The sequence below is a fragment of the Caenorhabditis elegans genome, chromosome I (genome assembly GCF_000002985.6).
Source record: "Caenorhabditis elegans chromosome I".
In the NCBI taxonomy this organism is placed as follows: domain Eukaryota; kingdom Metazoa; phylum Nematoda; class Chromadorea; order Rhabditida; family Rhabditidae; genus Caenorhabditis; species Caenorhabditis elegans.
The window spans coordinates 1,228,667-1,251,529 of record NC_003279.8 but is presented as its reverse complement, the minus strand read 5'-3'; the positions used below and the strand labels follow the sequence as shown (position 1 = coordinate 1,251,529).

General features: G+C 32.0%; 1 protein-coding gene and 1 non-coding gene across 6 annotated transcripts in view; one reads left to right on the top strand and one right to left on the bottom strand.

Moving 5' to 3' along the window:
- herc-1 overlaps positions 1-22,863 on the bottom strand; it is a gene marked incomplete at both ends in the record, with an annotated part of 43,235 nt that overhangs the window by 3,190 nt on the left and 17,182 nt on the right. The window contains 11 exons of one of the 5 annotated variants that reach the window (NM_058433.6): positions 3,572-3,751; positions 3,940-4,167; positions 6,138-6,303; positions 8,673-8,761; positions 10,275-10,430; positions 11,891-12,091; positions 13,425-13,576; positions 15,172-15,367; positions 16,857-17,037; positions 17,647-17,753; positions 18,896-19,157. In NM_058433.6, the coding sequence (NP_490834.1) occupies positions 3,572-3,751; positions 3,940-4,167; positions 6,138-6,303; positions 8,673-8,761; positions 10,275-10,430; positions 11,891-12,091; positions 13,425-13,576; positions 15,172-15,367; positions 16,857-17,037; positions 17,647-17,753; positions 18,896-19,157 (1,918 nt within the window). Of the gene's footprint in view, positions 1-3,571; positions 3,752-3,939; positions 4,168-6,137; positions 6,304-8,672; positions 8,762-10,274; positions 10,431-11,890; positions 12,092-13,424; positions 13,577-15,171; positions 15,368-16,856; positions 17,038-17,646; positions 17,754-18,895; positions 19,158-22,863 lie in introns of those variants that run through there. The other 4 variants (NM_001440227.1, NM_001440228.1, NM_001440229.1 and 1 more) reach the window with 4 other exon arrangements.
- Positions 208-278, top strand: Y48G8AL.19. Its single transcript, NR_049944.1, has one exon. It is a non-coding gene; the product is annotated as an Unclassified non-coding RNA Y48G8AL.19 (non-coding RNA).

Below are 22,863 nucleotides of genomic sequence, written 5' to 3'. Positions count from 1 at the left end.
ACACACACACATACTTCAAATTTTCGGTGTTGAGCAATTATATCGAACAACTTTTCCCGCCTGGAAAATATGGAAGAGGGACCGAATAAAATTTCAGATTAATTATACTGAAAACAGTATGTGCCATTTAGTACATCAATATCTTTGGTCAGTATAAGTAGATCGTCACAGTTTGCCAAACGAGAAGAAACTTCGAGTTGCCTAAACTATAGTATATATATATATATATATATATATATATATATATATATATATATATATATATATATATATATGTACCGTATTTCCGCTATTAGTATTGCACCCCATTGTTCAACTTTGACATCTTATATCTCAGTTCTCGTTTGTTCTATTCAAAAATCGTCAACTAACAAAATATTTGTTAGTTCTTTTTCCATCATTTCGTAGTTGACAATATATTGATATGTTTAAAATAAGCCATGATATATAACGTTTCAAAGTTAAGTAGTCGGGTGCAATACTAATAGAAATAAATCACGGTATATAATATGGAAATTAAACTGAAAATATACAGTAGCATCACTCATGTGACAAATGGAAAAAAAAAACTTAAAACTATAATTGTACAGAGTTACTTTTTAAAGAGTTAAGTAATTAAAATTTATAGTTCAAAACTAATGGTGTACTAATTCTCGATCGAGTTTTCTGATCTACCTGTAAGTATTTCCAACAAAAAAAAATTAAAAAAATCATCAAGTGGCGTATATGCATGACTTTACTCATTTTCGAGCGAGTTTTTCTTTTATCTTCTCGTTAAGTCTTTCCGATGACACAATAAAAATCATCAAGTGACGTATTTCCTTTAAGAAATCGGCAAATCGACAGAAGAAGAATCGGCAAATGACCGGAACTGAAAATTTCCGGCAAATCGACAAATTGCCGGAATTGGCAAATTCAGGCAAACTGGCAAATTGCCGGAATCGAGAAGGTCCGGCAAATCGGCAAATCGCCGGAATTGAAAATTTCCGGCAAATCGGCATATTGCCGGAATCGACAGTTTCCGACAAATCGGCAAATTGCCGGTGTTAAAAATTTCCGGCAAATCGACAAATTGCTGAAATTAAACAAGGCCGGCAAATCGGCATATTTTACAAATTCAGGAAAACCGGCAATTTACCGAAAATTAAAATTTTCGGCAAATCGGCATATTGCCGGAATTACAAGCTTCCGGAAAACCGGCAAATTGGCGGAAATGAAAATTTCCGGCAAATCGACAAATTGCCGGAATCGAGAACTTCCAGCACATCGGTGTTTTTGACGGTTTCAAACATTCCGATTTCAATTATTTGAAAATTCGAAAAAACATTTTTAATCATTTTTTTTGACGAGGTATTACTGTTATCAGTGAAAATTCAAAATTTGCTGAACTCACTGCAATTTTTTCCTCACGAGGGACGAGGAAAAGTCGTTTCTAAGCCATGGCCGAGGGGCCGACAAGTTTCAGCGGCCATTTATCTTGCTTTGTTTTCCGCCTGTTTTCTTTCGTTTTTCACAGATTTTTCCCGTTTTTTCTTATTGAAACTGATGAATAAATACTTTTTGCAGATGCTAAAACAATTTCCAAGTAAAAAAATTATGTATTCAGTGGGCAAGCAGCGGTGAAAGTGGTCAATGCAATATGATGGATTACGGGGACATAAAACCTAAACTTTTTCTGAAACATGATACATATGCTGCTTAGATGCTGAAATTACCTGATTTTCATAACGAGACCGCTGAAAAAGTTTCGAGGTTTTCAAAATTCAACTTTTTGTGCGAAAATCTCGACTTTTTCACCAAAAAAGTTGAATTTTGAAAACCTCAAAACTTTTTCAGCGGTCTCGTTATGAAAATCAGGTAATTTCAGCATCTAAGCAGCATATGTATCATGTTTCAGAAAAAGTTTAGGTTTTGTATTCCCGTAATCCATCATATTGCATTGACCACTTTCACCGCTGCTTGCCCACTGAATACATGATTTTTTTACTTGGAAATTGTTTTAGCATGTGCAAAAATATTTATTTATCAGTTTTAATAAGAAAAAACAAAAAAAATCGATGAAAAACGAAAGAAAACAGGCGGAAAACAAAGCAAGATAAATGGCCGCTGAAACTCGTCGGCTCCTTGGCCATGGCCTAGAAACCACTTTTCCTCGTCCCTCGTGAAGAAAAAGTTGCAGTGAGGGGCAAATTTGGAGTCATTTGAAAATATTTCACAGATTTCGGTACTCCACATTTAATCCTTGGGCAAATAGATTTTTCAAACTTTCCACCAAATTTCGTGTTCCAATTGAAATGTTTACTTTTTTTTTCGAATTCTGTATTTTATTCTATACTTCTGTGTTTAAATTTTGAAAATTAAACACACTTCTTTTTCTGAATGACTAATTTAATTTACAGTCAAAAATTTGTGGCTCATGAAAAAAAAATCAAATAATTTTCTTGGTGGCGTATTTCCATTTAAACATATAACATATGCACTAATAATTTTTCAAAAAAAAAAATTCAAAACGATTTTTTCTACCTCAAATTGTCAAAATCTGACAATAATTAGTTTCTAATTCCTAGAATTTTGGAATTAATCAGCAAATGGCGAACTTCGGGAAAGTTTATAGAATTTTCAGTAATTTCCCCAAAGAATTAGTGGAAATTTTTTCAAAATCCTTGTATGTATTTTTCAAAAATGACTAAAAACATCTCATTTTCGTCATTTCAAAGAAAACATTGATTTTTCAAACTTTCAACCAAATTTCGCGTTCCAATGAAATTTTAACCTTTTTTGAAATATCGGTTATTCACGTGGTGCCAGCCAGGCTGTCCTATTACGGTTTGATCTACAAAAAATGCGGGAATTTTTTGCCCAAAAACATGTGACGTCAGCCCACGTTCCTAACCATGCGAAATCATTCTAAAATCCCGCATTTTTTGTAGATCAACGTAGATCAAACCGAAATGAGACAGCAGCCTGGCACCAAGTGGTTATTCTGTGTTTAAATTTTGAAAATCAAACACTTGTTTTTTCTGAAATGGGTTAAATTATACAGTCAAAAATGTGGCTCATGATTTTAAAAAAATCGGCCAAAAACCAAAAAAATATAATTAAAAAAAAAACACCATTTCCGGTTATTTTTTTGAAACAAAAATTCCATGTTACTAAAAATGTCCAAATATCGAAATAATTAATTTCAAAATGTGGTGTTTTTTTTTTCGTTTTTGCTGGGTTAAACCTAGATTTTACCTGTTTTCCAGAAGTTTAAACAATTTTTTATTTTTGCCCAATTTGTTTTTTTGTCATTTTTTGGGCAAAAAAATGTTTTCTGAAAATGTTCTCGAAACCACTATATTCTAAAAAGGGCAATTTTTGAATGTTTTTGAGTAAATTTTGAGTCTTCTTACTATTAAATAAACAATTTTAGAGGAGTTTCACAAAATTGTGATTTTTTACAAAAATTGCCCATTTTTTGCCACTTTTTAATAGTTCATAGTTATCTCAAAAATTGTCAAAATCTGGCACTAATTAGTTTCTCAAAAATTTCTAGAATTTTTTGGCATTTTTTCAAAAATCTCCTCACATCTCTAAACTCATTCCAATCGTAATTCTCATTTCCAACGATCATCTCCTTGAGTTCACATGGCTGGAAGAAGCGAAGTGTACGACTATGCAGACTTTCAGAGAATCCCTTCCGGAATAGTAAAGCCTGTTGGGCAATTTCACCGTTGTAGCCGAGTTCGAGGCGATGATGTACGTAGAGCTGGAAAATTTTGGAGGGGTTTTTGTTGAGGATGTGATTTTTTTCGGCAATTTTTGGCAATTCGTGAAAACTTAAAAAACAATTTTTTGAGGAAAAGTATTTTTACAAATTTTCAATTCCGACACTTTACCAACTTAGTGATAATGTTTCAAATAAATTATAATTTTTTCAAAAAATTGAATCCCTACCCTAACATATTCATCCCTATTCGCATTAGTCACAGGTTTTTCAGTTCCGCCTGACAATAACTCTGTTGTGTGCGTTTCTCCGAGAATATTGAATGAAATACAGAAATTCAAGCCAAACACGTCTTCCACGTCATCTTCCTCGTAGCTGAGCAACATTTTGAGTCCTTTTCCCTCTGATGGAGAAAGTTCACAGAGATCTTCGAGGTCTGGTGGAGTGTCCAGGAGGTACTGGAAAAATTAATAAATTTTTTTTTTTTTTAATTTTTCAGGGGTGGGCGGTTTTTTTTCTGGCAGATCGACAATTTGCCAAAATTGAAAAATTCCGGCAAATCTGCTAACTTCCGGAATTAAAAATTTCAGGCGAATCGACAAAATGGCGGAATTGAAACATTCCGGCAAATTGGCAATTTACCGAAAATGAAAAATTCCCGAAAATCGGCAAATTGCCGGAATTGAAAATTTCCGGCAAATCGGCCAGTAGGCAAATTGCCGGAATTTGAAAATTTCGAGAAATCGGCAATTTACCGAAAATGAAAAATTCCCAAAAAATCGGCAAATCGCCGGAATTGAAAATTTCCGGCAAATCGCAATTTGCTGAATATTAAAAATTCTGGAAAATCGGCAAATTGCCGGAACTGAAAGTTTCCGGCAAATTGGCAATTTGGCAAAAATGAAAATTTCCGACAAGTCGGCAAATCGACAAAATGCCGGAATTAAAACATTCCGGCAAATCGGCCATTTACCGAAAATGAAAAATTCCCGAAAATCGGCAAATTGCCGGAATTGAAAATTTCCGGCAAATCGGCAATTTGCTGAAAATGAAAATTTTCGGCGATTTGCCGGAATTCACAAATTCAGGCAAACCGGCAATTTACCGAAACTTAAAATTTCCGGCAAACCGGCAATATGCCAAAAATGAAAAATTTCGGCAAACCGGCAATTTCAATAATTTTTGAAATTTTGTGTTAATTTTATTTCAATTTATTGTAGATTTCTATTGTGTCAAAATACACTAACTGGAACTATAGAAATCCACCATAAATTTTAATAAAATTAACACAAAATTTCAAAAATTATTGAAATTTGCTGAAATTTATAGCGAAAATTCGGAATAAATTTGAATTGATATTTTGGACTATTTTAAGCAATTTTCAATAACTTTTGTTAGGAATAATTTAAAATTTTGCAATTTGAATTAGTTTTTTCTAAATTATGATTTCTAAATTATATTCTTCCATAAATTGCATAATTAATGAGGGATTTTTGAAAATTTCCGAAAAAAAAATTTCATTAAAAAAAAAAATCAAAGTAGACTGTTTTTTACATCTAAATTCAATATATTCACTAAAAAACGAATTTTATAAATATATTTGAAAATTCAAAATTTCCCATAAAACCACTGCAACTTTTTCCTCACGATGGACGAGGAAAAGTGGTTTCTAGGCCATGGCCGAGGGGCCGACAAGTTTCAGCGGCCATTTATCTTGCTTTGTTTTCCGCCTGTTTTCTTTTGTTTTTCATAGGTTTTTCCCGTTTTTTCTTAATAAAACTGATAAATAAATATTTTTGCACATGCTAAAACAATTTCCAAGTCAAAAAAAAATGTTTTCAGTGGGCACGTAGCGGTGAAAGTGGGCAATGTAATATGATGGATTACGGGAATACCAAAACTAATCTTTTTCTGAAACATGATACATATGCTGCTTAGATGCTGAAATTACCTGATTTTCATAACGAGACCGCTGAAAAAGTTTTGAGGTTTTCAAAATTCAACTTTTTGTGCGAAAATCTCGACTTTTTCACCAAAAAAGTTGAATTTTGGAAACCTCAAAACTTTTTCAGCTGTCTCGTTATGAAAATCAGGTAGTCTCAGCATTTAAGCAGCATATGTATCATGTTTCAGGAAAAGTTTAGGTTTTGTATTCCCGTAATCCATCATATTACATTGACGACTTTCACCGCTACTTGCCGGCTGAATTCACAATTTTTTTACTTGGAAATTGTTTTAGCATCTGCAAAAAATATTTATTTATCAGTTTTATTAAGAAAAAACAGGAAAAAGCTGTGAAAAACGAAAGAAAATAGGCGGAAAACAAAGCAAGATAAATGGCCGCTGAAACTTGTCGGCCCCTCGGCCATGGCTTAGAAACGACTTTTCCTCGTCCCTCGTGAGGAAAAAGTTGCAGTGAAAACCGTACCTTATAAAGAGCCAACGGGAATGGGAATGGAACAATACTATGATTATAAATCGATAATCCAACAAGTCGTCCCAATTGATGAAATTGTTCCCTATCACAGAATTCTGAAGGCAGGCCGCTGAACCAAACGAGATGAGACTCTTCGTCTTCGGAGAACATTCCGTAACTGTGTGAAAATAAATAATTTATTACAATTACTTCTTCACCATTTTGCTTTAAAAAATATTTAAAGGGGGAGTAGAGTTTGTGGGTATTTTGCTTAAATAGACTAAAACTGGTTCAAAACCACCGAATTTTTGATAATGAGACTTCACGAAAAATCTCCAAAAATTTTTTATGGCCGGTCAAAATTTCGAAAAAAAAAATGCAACTTTTGCTAAAATCTGAAATTTCGCACACTTTTCTTTGTCACAGCCGCTGGATTTTAGTTTTTCTGAAATTATCACCCTCTAATCCTTCTTTTTGGTAATTTATCTCGCGGAAATTTGTTGATTGAGACACATTTTGAGCCGATAGGCATCCAATTTTGCTCATTTTTGAATGCCTATTGGCTCAAAATGTGTCTCAATCAACGAATTTCCGCGAGATAAATTACCAAAATAAGGATTAAAGGGTGATAATTTTAGAAAAACTAAAATCCAGCGGCTGTGACAACGAGAAATGTGTGAAATTTCAGATTTTAGCAAAATTTGGCTTATTTTTTTCGAAATTTTGACCGACCATAAAAAATTTTTATTTTTGAAATCTAATTACGAAATTCGGTGGTTTTGGACCAGTTTTAGTCTATTTCAGCAAAAAACTCACAAACTCTACTCCCCCTTTAAAGGTGGTGTAGTCGAATGTTTTTTTTATTGCTTAATTAGACTCAAAATTGCCTGGAAACATCGAATTTCATAGTGAAACTTCTTGAAAACGTCAAATTCTCAAAAAAAAGTTATGACGGCTCAAAAAATGGCCTAAAATTAGTTAAAATTTGAAATTTGACCGACTTGTCAAGCGGCTGGAAACTAACTTTTTTTTTTGATGAAATCACCCTTAAATTTTGAGTATAAAATGTAATTATCTCGAGTGTTCAACTCGATTTAGGTATTTCAAAGTTGATGGCCGGCGAGATTTTAACAATTTTTTAACTAAATCTCGCCGTTCATCGACTTTAAAATACCTAAATCGAGTTGAAAACGCAAGATAATTACATTTTATACTCAAAATTAGACGGTGATTTCACAAAAAAATTAGTTTCCAGCCGCTTGACAAGTCGGTAAAATTTCAAATTTCAACTAATTTTAGGACATTTTTTGAGCCGTCATAACTTGTTTTTTGAGAAGTTTCACTATGAAATTCGGTGTTTTCAGACAATTTTGAGTCTAATAAAGTAATAAAAAAATTCGACTACATCTCAAAAATATCAGTCTGAATATAAAAAGTTATAGAAATTAATTTGTAAAAATTTCAAAGTTTGTAAGTGCATTGAAGTGTTTCAAAATAAACTCGATAAATAAATAAGGAGTTCAATTTTTTTCAAAAGTTTTTTAAATTAAAAAATAGTGTTTTTTATAGTTATTTAAAGGTGGGTACCGAAATTTGAGACTTTGCCTTTTTAGACCAAAATTGGTCCAAAACTACCGAATTTTGTAATGAGACGTTCTGAAAATTTCTCAAAAAAAAGTTATGGCGGTTCAAAGTTCGGGAAAATAAAGTCCTTCTTCAGCTAAAATCAAAATATTTTCAAACTTCTCGGTGTCGCAATGTCTGGAACCTGATTTTTATTTATTCATCACTTCTTTTTAAATATTGTGGTTTTTGATTGGGCGTTTATCCGTTGATTTGAGTACATTTATGGTCTTTGGGGCACAATTAAAAGTTACATTTTGTGCCCCAGAGACCATTAATGTACTTAAATCAACGAATAAACGCCCAATCAAAGACCACAATATTTATTTAAAATTGATGAATAAATAAAAATTAAGTTCCAGAAGCTACGACACCGAGAAGTTGGAAAACATTTTGATTTTGGCTGAAAATGGGCCGTTTTTTCCACAACTTTGAGCGGCCATAACTATTTTTTGAGAAATTTTCAGAACGTCTCATTACGAAATTTGGTAGTTTTGGACCAATTTTAGTCTAAAAAAGCAAAGTCTCAAATTTCGGTACCCCTCCTTTAAGTAGTGTTGGAAAATGTATTCCAATACATTTACGACGTCATAACTACTGTCAGTTGTGACGTAATTTTTCTACACTACTTGAATAACCTCCATTAGTTTTTAGCAAGCTCATCTAATAATTTGTAAAAAAATTCATGTTTTTAACTGAGTCAATCAATATTTTTGCTACTTTCATCAGATTTTGCTCAGATAATCTTAAATTAAAAATCCAAGCTTGAGTCTCTACAATAATTTAAATTGGAGTCCAATTTAAATGTAGCAACATGAAAATATAGGTTTGTATTTTTTGGTTGAATTCTTTTTTTTTCGAGTTTTTACCCAATTTTGTCTGATAATTTATTCAATTTCTAGTTTTTTTTTCCCAATATCTTACTCAGATTGCAAGATCTTTCTCATAACAAGAATGAAGAACTCCTTCCGAACACCACCAGCATCGTCAGCGTCCTCTCCGGCGATATTGACCTGGAATACCGTACTTGTGAGAAATGCATAAGAAAATTTGCATACAAATGAATCCCGGGAGCACTCCTATTCTGAGAATGCGTATTGCACAACATATTTGACGCGCAAAATATCTCGTAGCGAAGAAACTACTCTTTAAATGACTACTGTAGTGTCGTAACCCCTTTAAAGCTCACATCAACAACTCATTGAGTTACAGCAAATAGTTATCAACGGCTGAATACAATTGTCATTAGACAGCCAATTTTGTATTGCGAATCAAATTTTTAAAAGGACGTAAAACAATTTTAGGATATTCTGGAACTTTCTGAAAAATTTGGCCATGTCCCGTATTTAATAAATCAAAAAAAAACATTGGCGCGATATTGTCCCAATAGATTTTTTTATGAAGGGTCCCATAGCGATGGTTTTCAAGAACTAATCAGAATTTTCTATTTTATAAAGCTCTAGACCATTCAAGAAATATCTCGAAGTTCCAAGACACTTCTAGTACATTCCAAAATTTTCGTAAATTGAGCTTCTAGAACATTATAGAATTTTTTTCAATTTTTTAAAGCAAATTCAAAACTCTTTAAAAAACAAATAGCAAAAAGTCAAAGTGCCTAATTATTTTCAAACCGTCTAGAAGAATCTCGAGAAAATTCTGAATTCTTCTAGAGTATAAATCGTCAGAGAAATTTGAATTCCCGCCAAAATTTTTCTAAAGAAATTTGAATTCCCGCAAAAAATTTTGTGAAGAAATTTGAATTCCTGCCAAAATTTTTCTGAAACAATTTGAATTCCCGCCAAAATGGGTGTCACCACGATGGGTCTCACCGCGTTGGGTCTCATCGCGACCATATCCCCCCTACTACTATAGTACCCCGTCTATATCCTCCTAGAAGGTCTTGGAACATTCCAGAATTTTCTCGAATTTTCCAGAAGGTTTTAGAAAATTCCAGAATTTTCTCGAATTTTCCAGAAGGTTCTAGAAAATTCCAGAATTTTCCAGAAATTCCCAGACGGTTTTAGAAGGTTCTGGAGCATTACCGAATTTTCCCGAAGTTTCCAATATCCATTCCAAAGACGAAAAGTCAATTTTTCCTAAACTACAGTAATCCTACAGTACTCCTACAGTACCTCTACAGTACTACTACAGTACCCCGACCATATCCCACCACTAACTTCAAACCAATATTCCTTCAAAAGACGAAAAGTCAATTTTTCCTAAACTACAGTAATCCTACAGTACTCCTACAGTACCTCTACAGTACTACTACAGTACCCCGAACATATCCCACCACTAACCCCAACCGATAATCCCTTCAACAGCCTGAAACACCTTGCAAGTGTGACGTCACACACTACAAACTACAATTGTAACATCCCCCATGTATATTTTTATATATAGGTAATGATGATTGATCGAGCCCGTAAATCGACAAAAGTGCTACAGTAGTCATTTTTTTGCGCGTCAAATATGTTGCGTAGTACGCATTTTCAGAATTTTGAGTTTCCCATAATAAGAGCATACTTTCAATGGTTTCTGTAGATCACTTTCGCTGAGACCGGCCATTTGATTCATAGTGTCTGAAACGATGAATTCGCGTCGAACTGTGAGCTCGAGATGTGGGAGCTCGAAAATAATTGTGCCATGTGCAGTGTTGAACAGTGAGCTTTGTCTCCGGAGCTGCAAAAAAAAGGGGCTTCATAAAATTTTTTTTTTCAGGAATTTTTTAGCATGACAATTATATTAATATTGCTGCAGGTAAATTTTCCGCTCAAAATTCACAAGTTTCTCTATTCTTGAAAAAAAAAAATTTCGACAATGTTTTTGACAGAAATTGTTGCAAAAAGTTTCGAAACTATTAAAATTAATTTTATCTTATAATTGTTGAAAGAGAATATTTGTCAGAGTGAAAAATAATTTTTTTGAAAAATTGAAATTTTATTTCAACAAAAAAATATGTGTTGCTCGTCCGTTTTGTAAAATTTTGAAAAGGAATTAAATATTTTTAGAAATTTAGATTTTTTGGAATATTTTTAGAAAATAGATTGATGAATTTATGGGGCTATTCATGTAATGACGAAAAATGCAAAAATGTATTTTTATACAGTTTTCAAATGGGAATTTTCCAATCTAATTTCAGAAATTCCCCTATTTTTGAAATTATATATTTTCTTAAATTTTTGCCAGAAATTAAAAAGTGTTTAAAAACTATTAAAATTAATTTTTAGTTTTTTGGAAATGGTTTAATTGTTAAAAGATTGGAATTTTATTTTTACAGGATTATTTTAAACTAAATTAATAAATTTGTGTAAAATTTTGAAAAGACGTTTAATATTTGGAAATTGAAAAAATAATTTACTGAAATTTTTTTCTACAGAAAAATTCAATTTCCTGTGATTTTCAGGAAATTTAGAATCATTTAGCATTCTTAAAGAAGTTTCAGAAGATTTTTTTTTCAACAAAAAATCAAACTGAATATTTTTGGCATTTTTTTTTGACAAGTAAATTTCTGAATTTCGTGTTTTTTAATTTTCCGAAAAAAAATTTCTTAACGAAAATTTTGAATTTTGAATTAAAAAATATTTGTTCCTTTTAGAATTAATTTTCTCCTGAATTTTTAGCATCTTTTAAAATCAATTTTTGCCACAAAAAATATTACAGAAACACGAAATTCTGAGAATGCGTATTGCACAACATATATTTGACGCGCAAAATATCTCGTAGCGAAAACTACAGAAACTTTTTAAATGACTACTGTAGTGCTTGTGTGTCGATTTACGGAATCGATTATTATGATGTAAATTGAATTCTGAAAAATTGAGTGCCCGTAAATCGACACACAAGCGCTACAGTAGTAATTTAAAGAATTACTGTAGTTTTCGCTAAGAGATATTTTGCGCGTCAAATATGTTGCAATACGCATTCTTAGAATATAGTGTCATCGCAATATACTGCTGAATATTTTCAGAAAAATTTCAATTTTAACCTTTAAAAAATTACAAATTTAATTTATATTTTATTTTAACTTCTTCCCTGGAAAAATATTTACAAGAAAAAAAAAATTTTAATTTCAGCGAAAAAATTTCGGACTTTTTTCAGAATTTTCCAAAAAAAAAAATAAATCGCTCCAAAATATTCACCGTCTGCATAAGCCAAGCTTCGACAAAAATGAGTTCTCCCTTGGCGACACCGTTCAAAAGAAACGGGAAATGTGTCCAATAGTCGAGTTCTGTTTTATTCGGGTCCTGACGCGTCAATTCAAGTACGTATTCTAGTTTCAGATCAACTGATGTATTCAGTTCATCAATGTAGAATGTTTCGAGTGGGATGATGTGATAGGTCTGTAAGAAGTGAAAAAAAATTAAATTTTTCTCGATTTTTTGAATTTACAAGCAAAACGTTAAAAACCGGAAAAAAAACAAAGTTTCAGAATTGTTTTTTTTTTCGATTTTTTTTTATTTTCTAATTTTTGAGGGTTTTTAGGATTTTTTCGAATTATTTTCCAGTTTTTGTTTCCGATTTTTAAAATGATTTTTTTTTCCGATTTTTCAAATTTTCAGAGGATTTTTTTTCCGGATTAAAAAAACTTCTTCCCGTTTTTTTCCGATTTTTCCCGATTTTTTTTCGAATTTTTTTGTTAGGTCTGTAAGAATGAAAAAATTAAAATTTTCGAATTTTTTGAATTTACAAGCAAATTATATACTGAAAAAACCAAATTTTAGAATTGTTTTTTTTTTCGATTTTTTTTTATTTTCTAATTTTTGGTGGTTTTTCCGGATTTTTTCGAATTATTTTCCAGTTTTTGTTACTGATTTTTCTTATTTTTCCCGATTTTTTTCTGATTTTTTTGATGTAAGTGAAAAAATCAAAATTTTCGAATTTTTGAATTTACAATCAAGTTAAATTTTATTATTATTTTTTCTATTTTTTTTTGTCTAATTTTTGGAGCTTTTTTCGAATTTTTTCAAATTTTTGGAGGATTTTTAATTGATTTTTTCCGGTTTTTTTTTTCGAATATTGTTCTAATTTTTTTCGGATTAAAAAACTTCTTCCCATTTTTTTTCGTTGTTTTCTTAATTTTTTTCTGCTTTTTTCCGATTTTTTTTCGGATTTTTTTTGATAGGTCTATTCCGATTTTTCCTTTTTTTTAAAAGGATTCCTCCGATTTTTTAAAGACTTTTTTCCGTAATTTTTTTTCGGAATTATTATCTGATTTTTCCAATTCTTTGAATGATTTTTGTCCATTTTTCTAATTTTCGGAGGATTTTTTCGATTTTTTCTGAATTTTTTTCCGATTTTTTCCTATTTTTTTTCGGATTTTTTTTGATAGGTCTATTCCGATTTTTCCTTTTTTTTTAAAGGATTCCTCCGATTTTTTAAAGACTTTTTTCCGTAATTTTTTTTCGGAATTATTATCTGATTTTTCCAATTCTTTGAATGATTTTTGTCCATTTTTCTAATTTTCGGAGGATTTTTTCGATTTTTTCTGAATTTTTTTCCAATATTTTCAGGGTTTTACCAGATTTTTCTAATTTTTTTTTCGATTTTTCCATTTCGTCAAAATCTTCTAAAAATTAGAAAAAAAATCGAAAAAAATCAGGAAAAAATCCAATAAAAAATAAATGAATAAGTTTTTTTAAAAAATTGTTTTTGTTCAGCTAAAATCCTCCTCACTTTGTTAATAAGCGACAGTTTTTGCATAATGAGAATGAATTTATGACAGTCTCTTGGTCCCTTTTTCGCTTTAAGCATTGCTTTAATAGCGGTCTTGAATACAGTAACCATTCGACGGAAATGACGAGTTGACAGTTGGGTCCACCATTTTTCTGCAAAAAAAAAATTAAATTAAATTAAAAAATCATACCGAAATCTGGGAAATATTTTTAATTGTTTTTAAATGACTACTCCAAATTTCCCCCCTGATTCCGAATATCTATGTGAAAAAATTCAAAAAATTTCATTTGTGCCCACTTTTTCATGTTTTCAAATGATATTTCCTCATAAAATCGGCCTGATAAGTTTTTCCACATAAATCCCTCCGAAAATCCATATTTTTATCGAAAAAGCAAATAAAATCGGCCTTAAAACGATTAATTTCGAGATTTTGAAAAAAAAAAAACCAATAATTTTTGCATTTTAACTGTAAATTTCATATTTCCACATAAATCACCCAAAAAATCCATATTTTTTATCGAAAAAAGCCAATAATTATTAATAGTTTCGCGTAAAATCGTTTTTTCAAAGATTATTTGCCCAGAATAACAGAAAAATCTTTCACCTTAAATAATTATATAATTATTTCAATTTTGTAGAAAAAAAAATTCGAAAGTACCGATTTTTGAGAGTTTTCAGAAAAATCGAATTCTTTTGCAATTTAAAAGTGGATTGACTTCAAAATTTTCCCCCGATTCCGAATATCGATGTGAAAAAATTCAAAAAAATTTCTCTGATTTTATATTTCAGCTTGAAATCGCTTGTGCCCGCATCACTTTTTTTTCAAACTCGCGCCCAAAAAAGAAATTCCCATTGAAGCGCGCTTTGATTTTCTTCATTTAAATATTTTATTTGTTTTTCGTCGAATTCAGTTTTTTTTGAACCAGTTTCATTCATTTTTGTCGATTTTTTATCGTTTTTTTTTTCGACAAAAATGAATAAAACTAGTTTAAAAACACTGAATTCGGCGAAAAATAAATAAAATATTTAAATGAAGAAAATCAAAACGCGCTCCAATGCGAATATTTCTTTTTTGGGCGCGAATTTGAAAAAAAAAGTGATGCGGGCACAAGAGATTTCAAGCTGAAATATAAAATCAGAGAAATTTTTTTGAATTTTTTCACATCGATATTCGGAATCGGGGGAAAATTTTGAAGTCAATCCACTTTTAAATTGCAAAAAAATTCGATTTTTCTGAAAACTCTCAAAAATCGGTACTTTCGAATTTTTTTTCTGCAAAATTGAAATAATTATATAATTATTTAAGGTGAATAAAGATTTTTCTGTTATTCTGGGCAAATAATCTTTGAAAAAACGATTTTACGCAAAATTATTAATAGTTATTGGCTTTTTTCGACAAAAAATATGGATTTTTTGGGTGATTTATGTGGAAATATGAATTTTACAGTTAAAATGCAAAAATTATTGGTTTTTTTTCAAAATCTCGAAATTAATCGTTTTATCGGGCCGATTTTATTTGCTTTTTCGATAAAAATATGGATTTTCGGAGGGATTTATGTGGAAAAACTTATCAGGCCGATTTTATGAGGAAATATCATTTGAAAACATGTGAAAAAGTGGGGGCACAAATGAAATTTTTTGAATTTTTTCACATAGATATTCGGAATCAGGGGGGAAATTTGGAGTAGTCATTTAAAAACAATTAAAAATATTTCCCATAGATTTCGGAACTTTAAAATCCCGTTACCCAACGCGGCTCGCAGATCCCCAGTAATCAGGCACATTGCGTCGACAAACGGTGTATGAACATTTTTGATTGTCTGTACATTAACGTTTTCCGTGAAGATTGGTAGCCATGGAAGCATCAGGAGAACTCGAAGACATTCAATTCCTTTCAGATTTTCACTCCATTCTTGGAACGCGATTTTTAGAGAGTCCACGATCTGGAAATTTTTGAAGATGGAGTAGCGTCGAAATGTTTTTTTTTTTGATAATTGAATTTCAAATGATCTATAGAGAATGAATCGTAATGACCAAATATATTAGAGGAACAAAAAATTCTGAAAATGCGTAATGCGCGACATATTTAAAGCGCAAAATATCTCGTAGCGAAAACTACGGTAATTCTTTAAGTGAACTTCCATTTATGTATTGATAGTATGTTAAAATTGAGCGAAAAAAGAAAAAAAACGCATTTAAAGGTGGAGTACCGAAATTTGAGACTTTGTTTTTTAGACCTAAAATGTTCCAACACTACCGAATTTCGTCATGAGACGTGAAAATTTCTCAAAAAAAAGTTATGACCGCTCAAAGTTTTGGGAAAATGGCCCATTTTCAGTTAAAATAAAAAATTTTGGCAACCTAAATTTTGGTGTCGCAGCGATACTGAAAAGTTGCCAAAATTTGAGATTTTATCTGCAAATTATGCCGTTTTTCCAGAACTTTGAACCGCCATAACCTTTTTTTTTTGAGAAATTTTCAGAACGTCTCATTACGAAATTTGGTAGTTTTGGATCATTTTGGGTCTACTCCACCTTTAAATGACTCCAAATTTTTCATTGATTCCGATTGTCTATTTGAAAAAAGCCAACCGAAAAAAATTTTCCCTGATTTTATATTCCAGCCTAAAATCGTGTGTGCACCCATAAGATTTCGAATTTTCGCGCCAGAGAAGCCATGTGTCGATTTACGAGATTTGTGTAAATTTACGAAAAGTTTAATCTTTATCGGATGCTGATCTCCGTTTTTCAATGAATCTTTTAATGAAGAAAACTCGTTGAAAAACGGAAATCAGCATCCCATAAACATTTCGTAAATATACACAAATCTCGTAAATCGACACATGACGTCTCTGGCGCGAAAATTCGAAATCTTATGGGTGCACAAATTGCGATTTCAAGCTGAAATATAAAATCATGGAATTTTTTTTTTCGAATTTTTTCACATAGATATTCGGAATCAGAAGAAAATTTGGAGTCATTTAAAAATATTCTCCAGATTTTGGTACTCCACCGTTAAGCATTTTTATCTGACAATGCAAAAAAGACAGAGTTAAATGACGTCTTCATTTTAGATTTTTGGTGAAAAAAAACAGATTTTTCAATAATTTTCGATAATTTTTATATGTTTAAAAAAGAAATCGCTTAAAAAACTTTTTATCATTAAAATGAACATATTTTCTCAGAAAGAAAAAACATGAAAACGTCGACCAATCATCGACGAGGGCGTGGCAAACATCGCTGATTGGCCTCAGTGTTTTTTTTTTCAAAAAACAATTCTGAACAGATGTGAAATTTAGGTACCTTAATTTTACGAGACCATTCGCAAAAAAACTAATTTCAAATTAATTTTTTCCGCAAAAAAAAACTTATTAAAAATTTAGAAAATTATCGACCAAAAAAAAAGCATTTTTCCAATTGTTTCATGTATTACCAATTCCATATACTGCCGTTTCATTGGATATTCATCAAAAAGCATAAATGCCTCCATAACTTGATCCATATCAATTCCATGAGACCGTTCAAAACAGAATCCGACATTATAACGACGTTCATCTTTATACAAGAATGACATATTCATAGAGGCCAGTGATGAGAATACTGATTCGATTAGTCTGAATATTGAAGTTATATATATTTAAAGGAGGACTAACTAGGTTCAGACGATTTTGAACGTATCGACCAAAACTTTGCTCAAAAGTAATGAAAACTGCTCAAAAGGTTTTCAAAAAAATTTTTTATGGTGGTTCAAAATTTCACTGAATTCAGCTAAAATCTCGAATTTTTCCCATATTTCTGTGTGTCGAATCTATCCGAAGTTGACTTTTTTGAAATTATTGCCCTTTATTGCATATATATTGGTAGATTATCTCATTCAATTTCGTTGATTAAGGTACATTTAAAGCCGAATTGATGAATCATAAATCATCGAAATTGGTTACCAATTCGGCTTTAAATGTGCCTTAACCAACGAAATTAAATCAGATAAACTACCAAAATATGCAATAAATAATGATAATTTCGAAAAAAGTCAACTTCGGACCGATCTGACACCAAAAAACAGGCAAAATTCGAGATTTTAGCTAAAATCAGTGCTAAAATTTTGAACCGCCAAAAAAAAAAATTTTTGAGCAGTTTCACTACGAAATTCGTTCTTTTGAGCAAATTTTGGGTCTACACGTTCAAAATCGTCCTCCTTTAAAAATCTTGAACAAAAAACTAACGACATGACTTCCAGTGCATCGCCTTCGTCAAGTAACTTCTTAAGACTCTCATGGTCAAGTTTGATTGGATACTGCATTGGGCAACTTGGACCAACGATTTCATTTTGCTGAAAAAGGAGTAGAAGTTATATTTTGATAGCTCATGAAATTATTGGTTTGAATTCTCATATTTAGTGATCAGATCATATGTTTTTTTTTCAGATTCTAATTTGCTAAAATTTTGTGTACAAATTTATTGGAGTTTGATTCAAAAGAAACACGGATACAACAAATTTTGATGAATGAAAAAGGGTGTAAGCCATTCCTAAAACACCGAATTTCATAATGAAACTTCTTGAAAACTTCTCAAAAAAAAGTTATGGCGGTTCAAAAAGTTCTGGAAAAACGGCATAATTTGCAGATAAAATCTCAAATTTTGGCAACTTTTCAGTATCGCTGCGACACCAAAATTTAGGTTGCCAAAATTGAAATTTGACCCGCTTGCCAATGTCGCAGCGGTTATGTTTTAAACGCGCTTTAGGTATTTTAAAGTCGATGGACGGCGAGATTTGGTGAAAAAAAATTAAAAATCTCTTCGTTCATCGACTTTAAAATACCTAAATCGAGTTGAAAACATAACCGCTGCGATATTGGCAAGTGGGTCAAATATCGATTTTTAATAAATTTTAGGCCATTTTTTGAGCCGTCATAACTTTTTTAAATAAAGTTTTCAAGAAGTTTCGTTATGAAATTCGGTGTTTTCAGACAATTTTAAGTCTAATAAAGCAATTTAAAAAATTTAGAAAAGAGATGATTATTTTCATTCCGTGATTATTTTCACTCGGGAATCGCTCGCCCACTATGGGGGAGTCTACGCAAGGACAACGCAAGGACAAGGACAACATTCTAATGGAATGGAAACAATTGCCCGACTACACCAATTCTAGTTCAAGCGAACAATGATAACTTTTGTATTCTGTATTCCTTCACGTCTCCCAGCGAGCGTAATAAATTATTATTATTATTATATTTGAATTACCGCGCAAGTCATTTTCAACATTTTTTTTGTAATACTGATTTATTGATGAATAATTTACTGATTGATGAAATTCGGCGATTTTTCAAGCTTGAATATAAAATCAGGAAAATTTTTTTGAATTTATTCACATAGATATTCGGAATCAGGGGAGAAATTGGAGTCATTTAAAAATATTTCCCAGATTTCGTTACTCCACCATTAAATAATTTTCTAATTTTTAAATTCACGCACCTCAATAGTGCCAGACGATCTAACAAAGAAAGTCTGATGATAACCAGCAAAAACTCCAGTAACATGATCCAGCTCATCAGTCTTTCGCGGCGTCGATTGTGTCATAATCTTTCCATTTCCGAGTTGTCCACTGGAATTCAGTCCAAATGGATATGGAGCTCCCTTACAAATGGCTATTGTGTGACATGCTCCTGCGGCGATACGTGTCACGTGGGAACCTATCAGATCGGATACGGCTGTCGGGTTAGTTCGCTTCTCGACTCTGGAAAAATTGAAATTTAATGACTTTTTTGGAATTTACTAATTTTTAAATGAAAATCGTATAAATTGTAAAATGCTTAATTTTTCCATTTTTTTTTTGTTTAATTTCTCTGAAAACTCGAAAAAGAAATTCGAATTATTAGGGGAACACAAAATTCTGCAAATGCGTATTGCACAACATATTTGACGCGCAAAATATCTCGTAGCGAAAACTACGGTAATTCTTTAAATTACTACTGTAGTGTCGATTTACGGGATCTCGATTTTTGAAATGAATTTATTTTCTTATTTTTAAAAATCGAGATTCCGTGAATTGACACACAAGCGCTACAGTAGTAATTTAAAGAATTACCGTAGTTTTCGTTACGAGATATTTTGCGCGTCAAATATGTTGTTCTACAATTTTAAAATGTTTTAAAATGTGAAATATACCAAAAATTAGAAGAAAATCTCGGAAAAAAAGAAATAATTGTGAAAACCACATAATTTCGAATTTTTTCATTCTTGAAAAATTTTGGTATTTCTTCGAAAAAAGTTTTTTTTTTTTTTAAACATTTTTGAAAAAAACTTATTCGCCATTTTTTCAAGAAAAGCCGAATTTTTTTTTTCAAATAAAAAAAGTTGAATCACTTTTTTTGAGAGAAAATGTTACATTTCGATTTAATTTTTTTGCCAAAATATAAGAACACGTGGTGCCAGGCTGTCCCATTACGGTTTGATCTACAAAAAAATGCGAGAATTTGTTGCCCAAAAAAATGTGGCATCATCAGCACGTCCTTAACCATGCGAAATCAGTTCAGAACTCTGCGTCTCTTCTCCCGCATTTTTTGTAGATCAACGTAAATCAAACCACAAAATTGGACACTCTTACACCACGTGTAAGAGTAAAAATAAGAAATACGCCAAAAAAAATTTTTTTCGAATTTTTTTCTGATTTTTTAACAAGTAGATTAACCTGAAAAAAAATCAGGAAAAAGAAAAACCCGATTTTTTTTAGTTCTTGAACTTGAAATAAAAACTTCCAAAAAAGTCGATTTCCCAAAAAATTTTTATTTTGATCTACCAAAAAATAACATCAAAAATCGAATTTCATTCTGGTAGATCATCGATTTCAGTGACGTTTCCACGAAAATCGATGTTTCTTCTTCATTTTTTTGCTATTTCTGAAACTTTTGTGCATTCCAAAAAGATGTCTCATGTTTATATATGTATATTCGAACATTTTCTCGCTTCTTCAACACGAAACTTTCCATATAAACATTTCGTTTTTTTTTCTGTTTCTTTCCAATATATATATATATATATCATTTTTCCTCTTCAATTCCCTCCACTTCAGGTAACTATTCTTCTTTAATGTGTAAAAAGTGGGTAAACTATAGTACAACTATCTTCAAGAATGTGATGATTGTCATATTTGCCAAGTTCATTTCATCTTTGATTTTCGCATAGTTCTCTCTCTCTCTATTTCTCACGGATTTCTGGCTTCCTCATAAATTGAAATGGAAGAGTTTTTACCGAACTAGGACAGGCCATACCTGAGGTAGATTTACGGTGCGTTGCGTGTCGCGTCGCGGCTCCATTTTAGTTGTAAAACTAAATGTATTTGTCCGTGTGGAGTACACGACACTTCCCACGCGTTGTCCGGCAGGCGATTGTCAATAGAGCGTGAAAAATTCAATGAGGAAGATTTCCTGTTCATTTTTTAACTATAAGTTATTGACTGGCAAATCATCAAAAATTCCTCATTGCGATGATAACAATCTTCATAAGCCCTCTTCTCCCCCATATCTATCACCACGTGTCACTCCTCATCTGATCGAAAGGTGAAAACGACCTTCAGTCGGTGTATCTCTCTTCTTGTATTGGTTAGGAGAAGCGTCATTTCCATTTAATCGGGTCACTTGCGCTTTACAGCAATGAATTTTTGGGATTTTAAAACTTCTAGTTTTTTTTGTTCGACATTTTAAACCTTATTTATAGATATATGTAGATAACTTTCGAGCTGAGCTGAGCTGTGCCTTTCTTCTAGCCAGAAAGATCTTGGAAATAGCAAAGCTAATTCGCTAATCCAAATTGCAATATTTGTGTGCATAGGTATTGTGTGTTTGCACCACAAACAATGATCCGAATGGTCGCAAATTCCTATTGCTAATCCGTATATTGCATCGACGTGGACTGATTCATCGTAATTCAATCGTCTTTTTTTCAATCACAAGTTAATTAATTAATTTGTAAAATTCCTCATTTCCTGTGTCAAAAATGGTTCTCTCGGTGCATATATTCCACATTTTTGATTGCTTGATGTTGAAATTATCAAAAAATTGATGAAAGTTGATATTCTCTTCTGAACTTTCTTCGTTTTATTCTCAAAGTGCTTGAAACAGCCATAATATCTCTGAGATCTCTGACGGGTAGAAAATGGTAGAAATATGGGTAGAAAAGGATTTCAGATCGATATTTCCAGATTGTTGAGCTCATAGTGGTGTGTATTCGATTTCAATTATTCAATTAGTCACGTGTTATCAGGTTGTCCCATGATGGTTTGACCTACAAAAAATGCGGGAATTTTTCCGCCAGAAAAATGTGACACGTCAGCACCACGTTCTTAACCATGCGAAATCAGTTGAGAACTCTGCGTCTCAATTCCCGCCGCATTTTTCGTAGGTCTAAGTAGATCAAACCGAAATGGGACACTCTGACACCACGTTCAAACTTTTCTCTCAGAAAAGTTAAAACTTTGAAAATTGGAAATGTTAGAAATTTCCAATTGGCCTTCTTTAAAAATCCTTTTCCTTCACTATTTGCTCATCAACTTGCTCCACTTGTCCTTGTCTTCAAAATTGACATATGTTCCAGTTTTGAAACTGCAAACGTGTGTCCGTGTCAGTCATTTCCTTCTATCACACTATCTCCCGTCTCTCGCTCTCTCTCTCTCACTCGACAGTCTACCGGGGGCAGTGGTTGTGTGCTCAGAGAGTACGGAGAGCGAAGAGACGCAGGCGATAAGAAAGGAAATGTCTTGTTCTTCTTTAGTCTCACACCCATCACTCTTTTTCGATTTTTTTTTTGCCTTCTGTCTTCAAATAATCGTCGTGATTCTAGTTAGTGAACCCGTGTTTCATAGTTAGGTAAGGTTACTGTAGTAGATTTTGTTATGATTTGATTCGAAAAAGTATCATCTGATTCTTTAAGTCCAAAGTTCTTTGCTCTCAGTTTTCTTTAACAAATCATTCGATTTTGCTATTACTGTCTTGAATTTTTCTTGGATTTTCCGAAAATTCGTAGATTCTCGTCTCCGGCAATGAACAGTCTCCTCCCATTTCTTGGATTTCTATAGAAATGTCGTTCAAAATTCCTTTTCGAATTTTAAAAGCAAAAAAATCCCATTTCAGCTGATGTCTGTTCTTTGCTCAGATTATCCAGATTATTCTTCTTTTTTTCTGCGGTGACCAATTCTGTTGGAACATTTTTCAGCATTTTGTTTAATGTTTGGTCTATCAATGGAAAATTTTGCAATTCCGCATCTTTTTCTTGAAAATTTCGAAAATTGAAGTCTTCATTTTCGAAGTTTTCGCAGTTTTCTTGGGTTTGATCTACGTTGGTCTACAAAAAATGCGGGAGAAGAGAGACGCAGTGATCTCAACTGATTTCGTATGGTTAAGAACGTGTGCTGACGTCACATTTTTCTGGGCAAAATATTCCCGCAT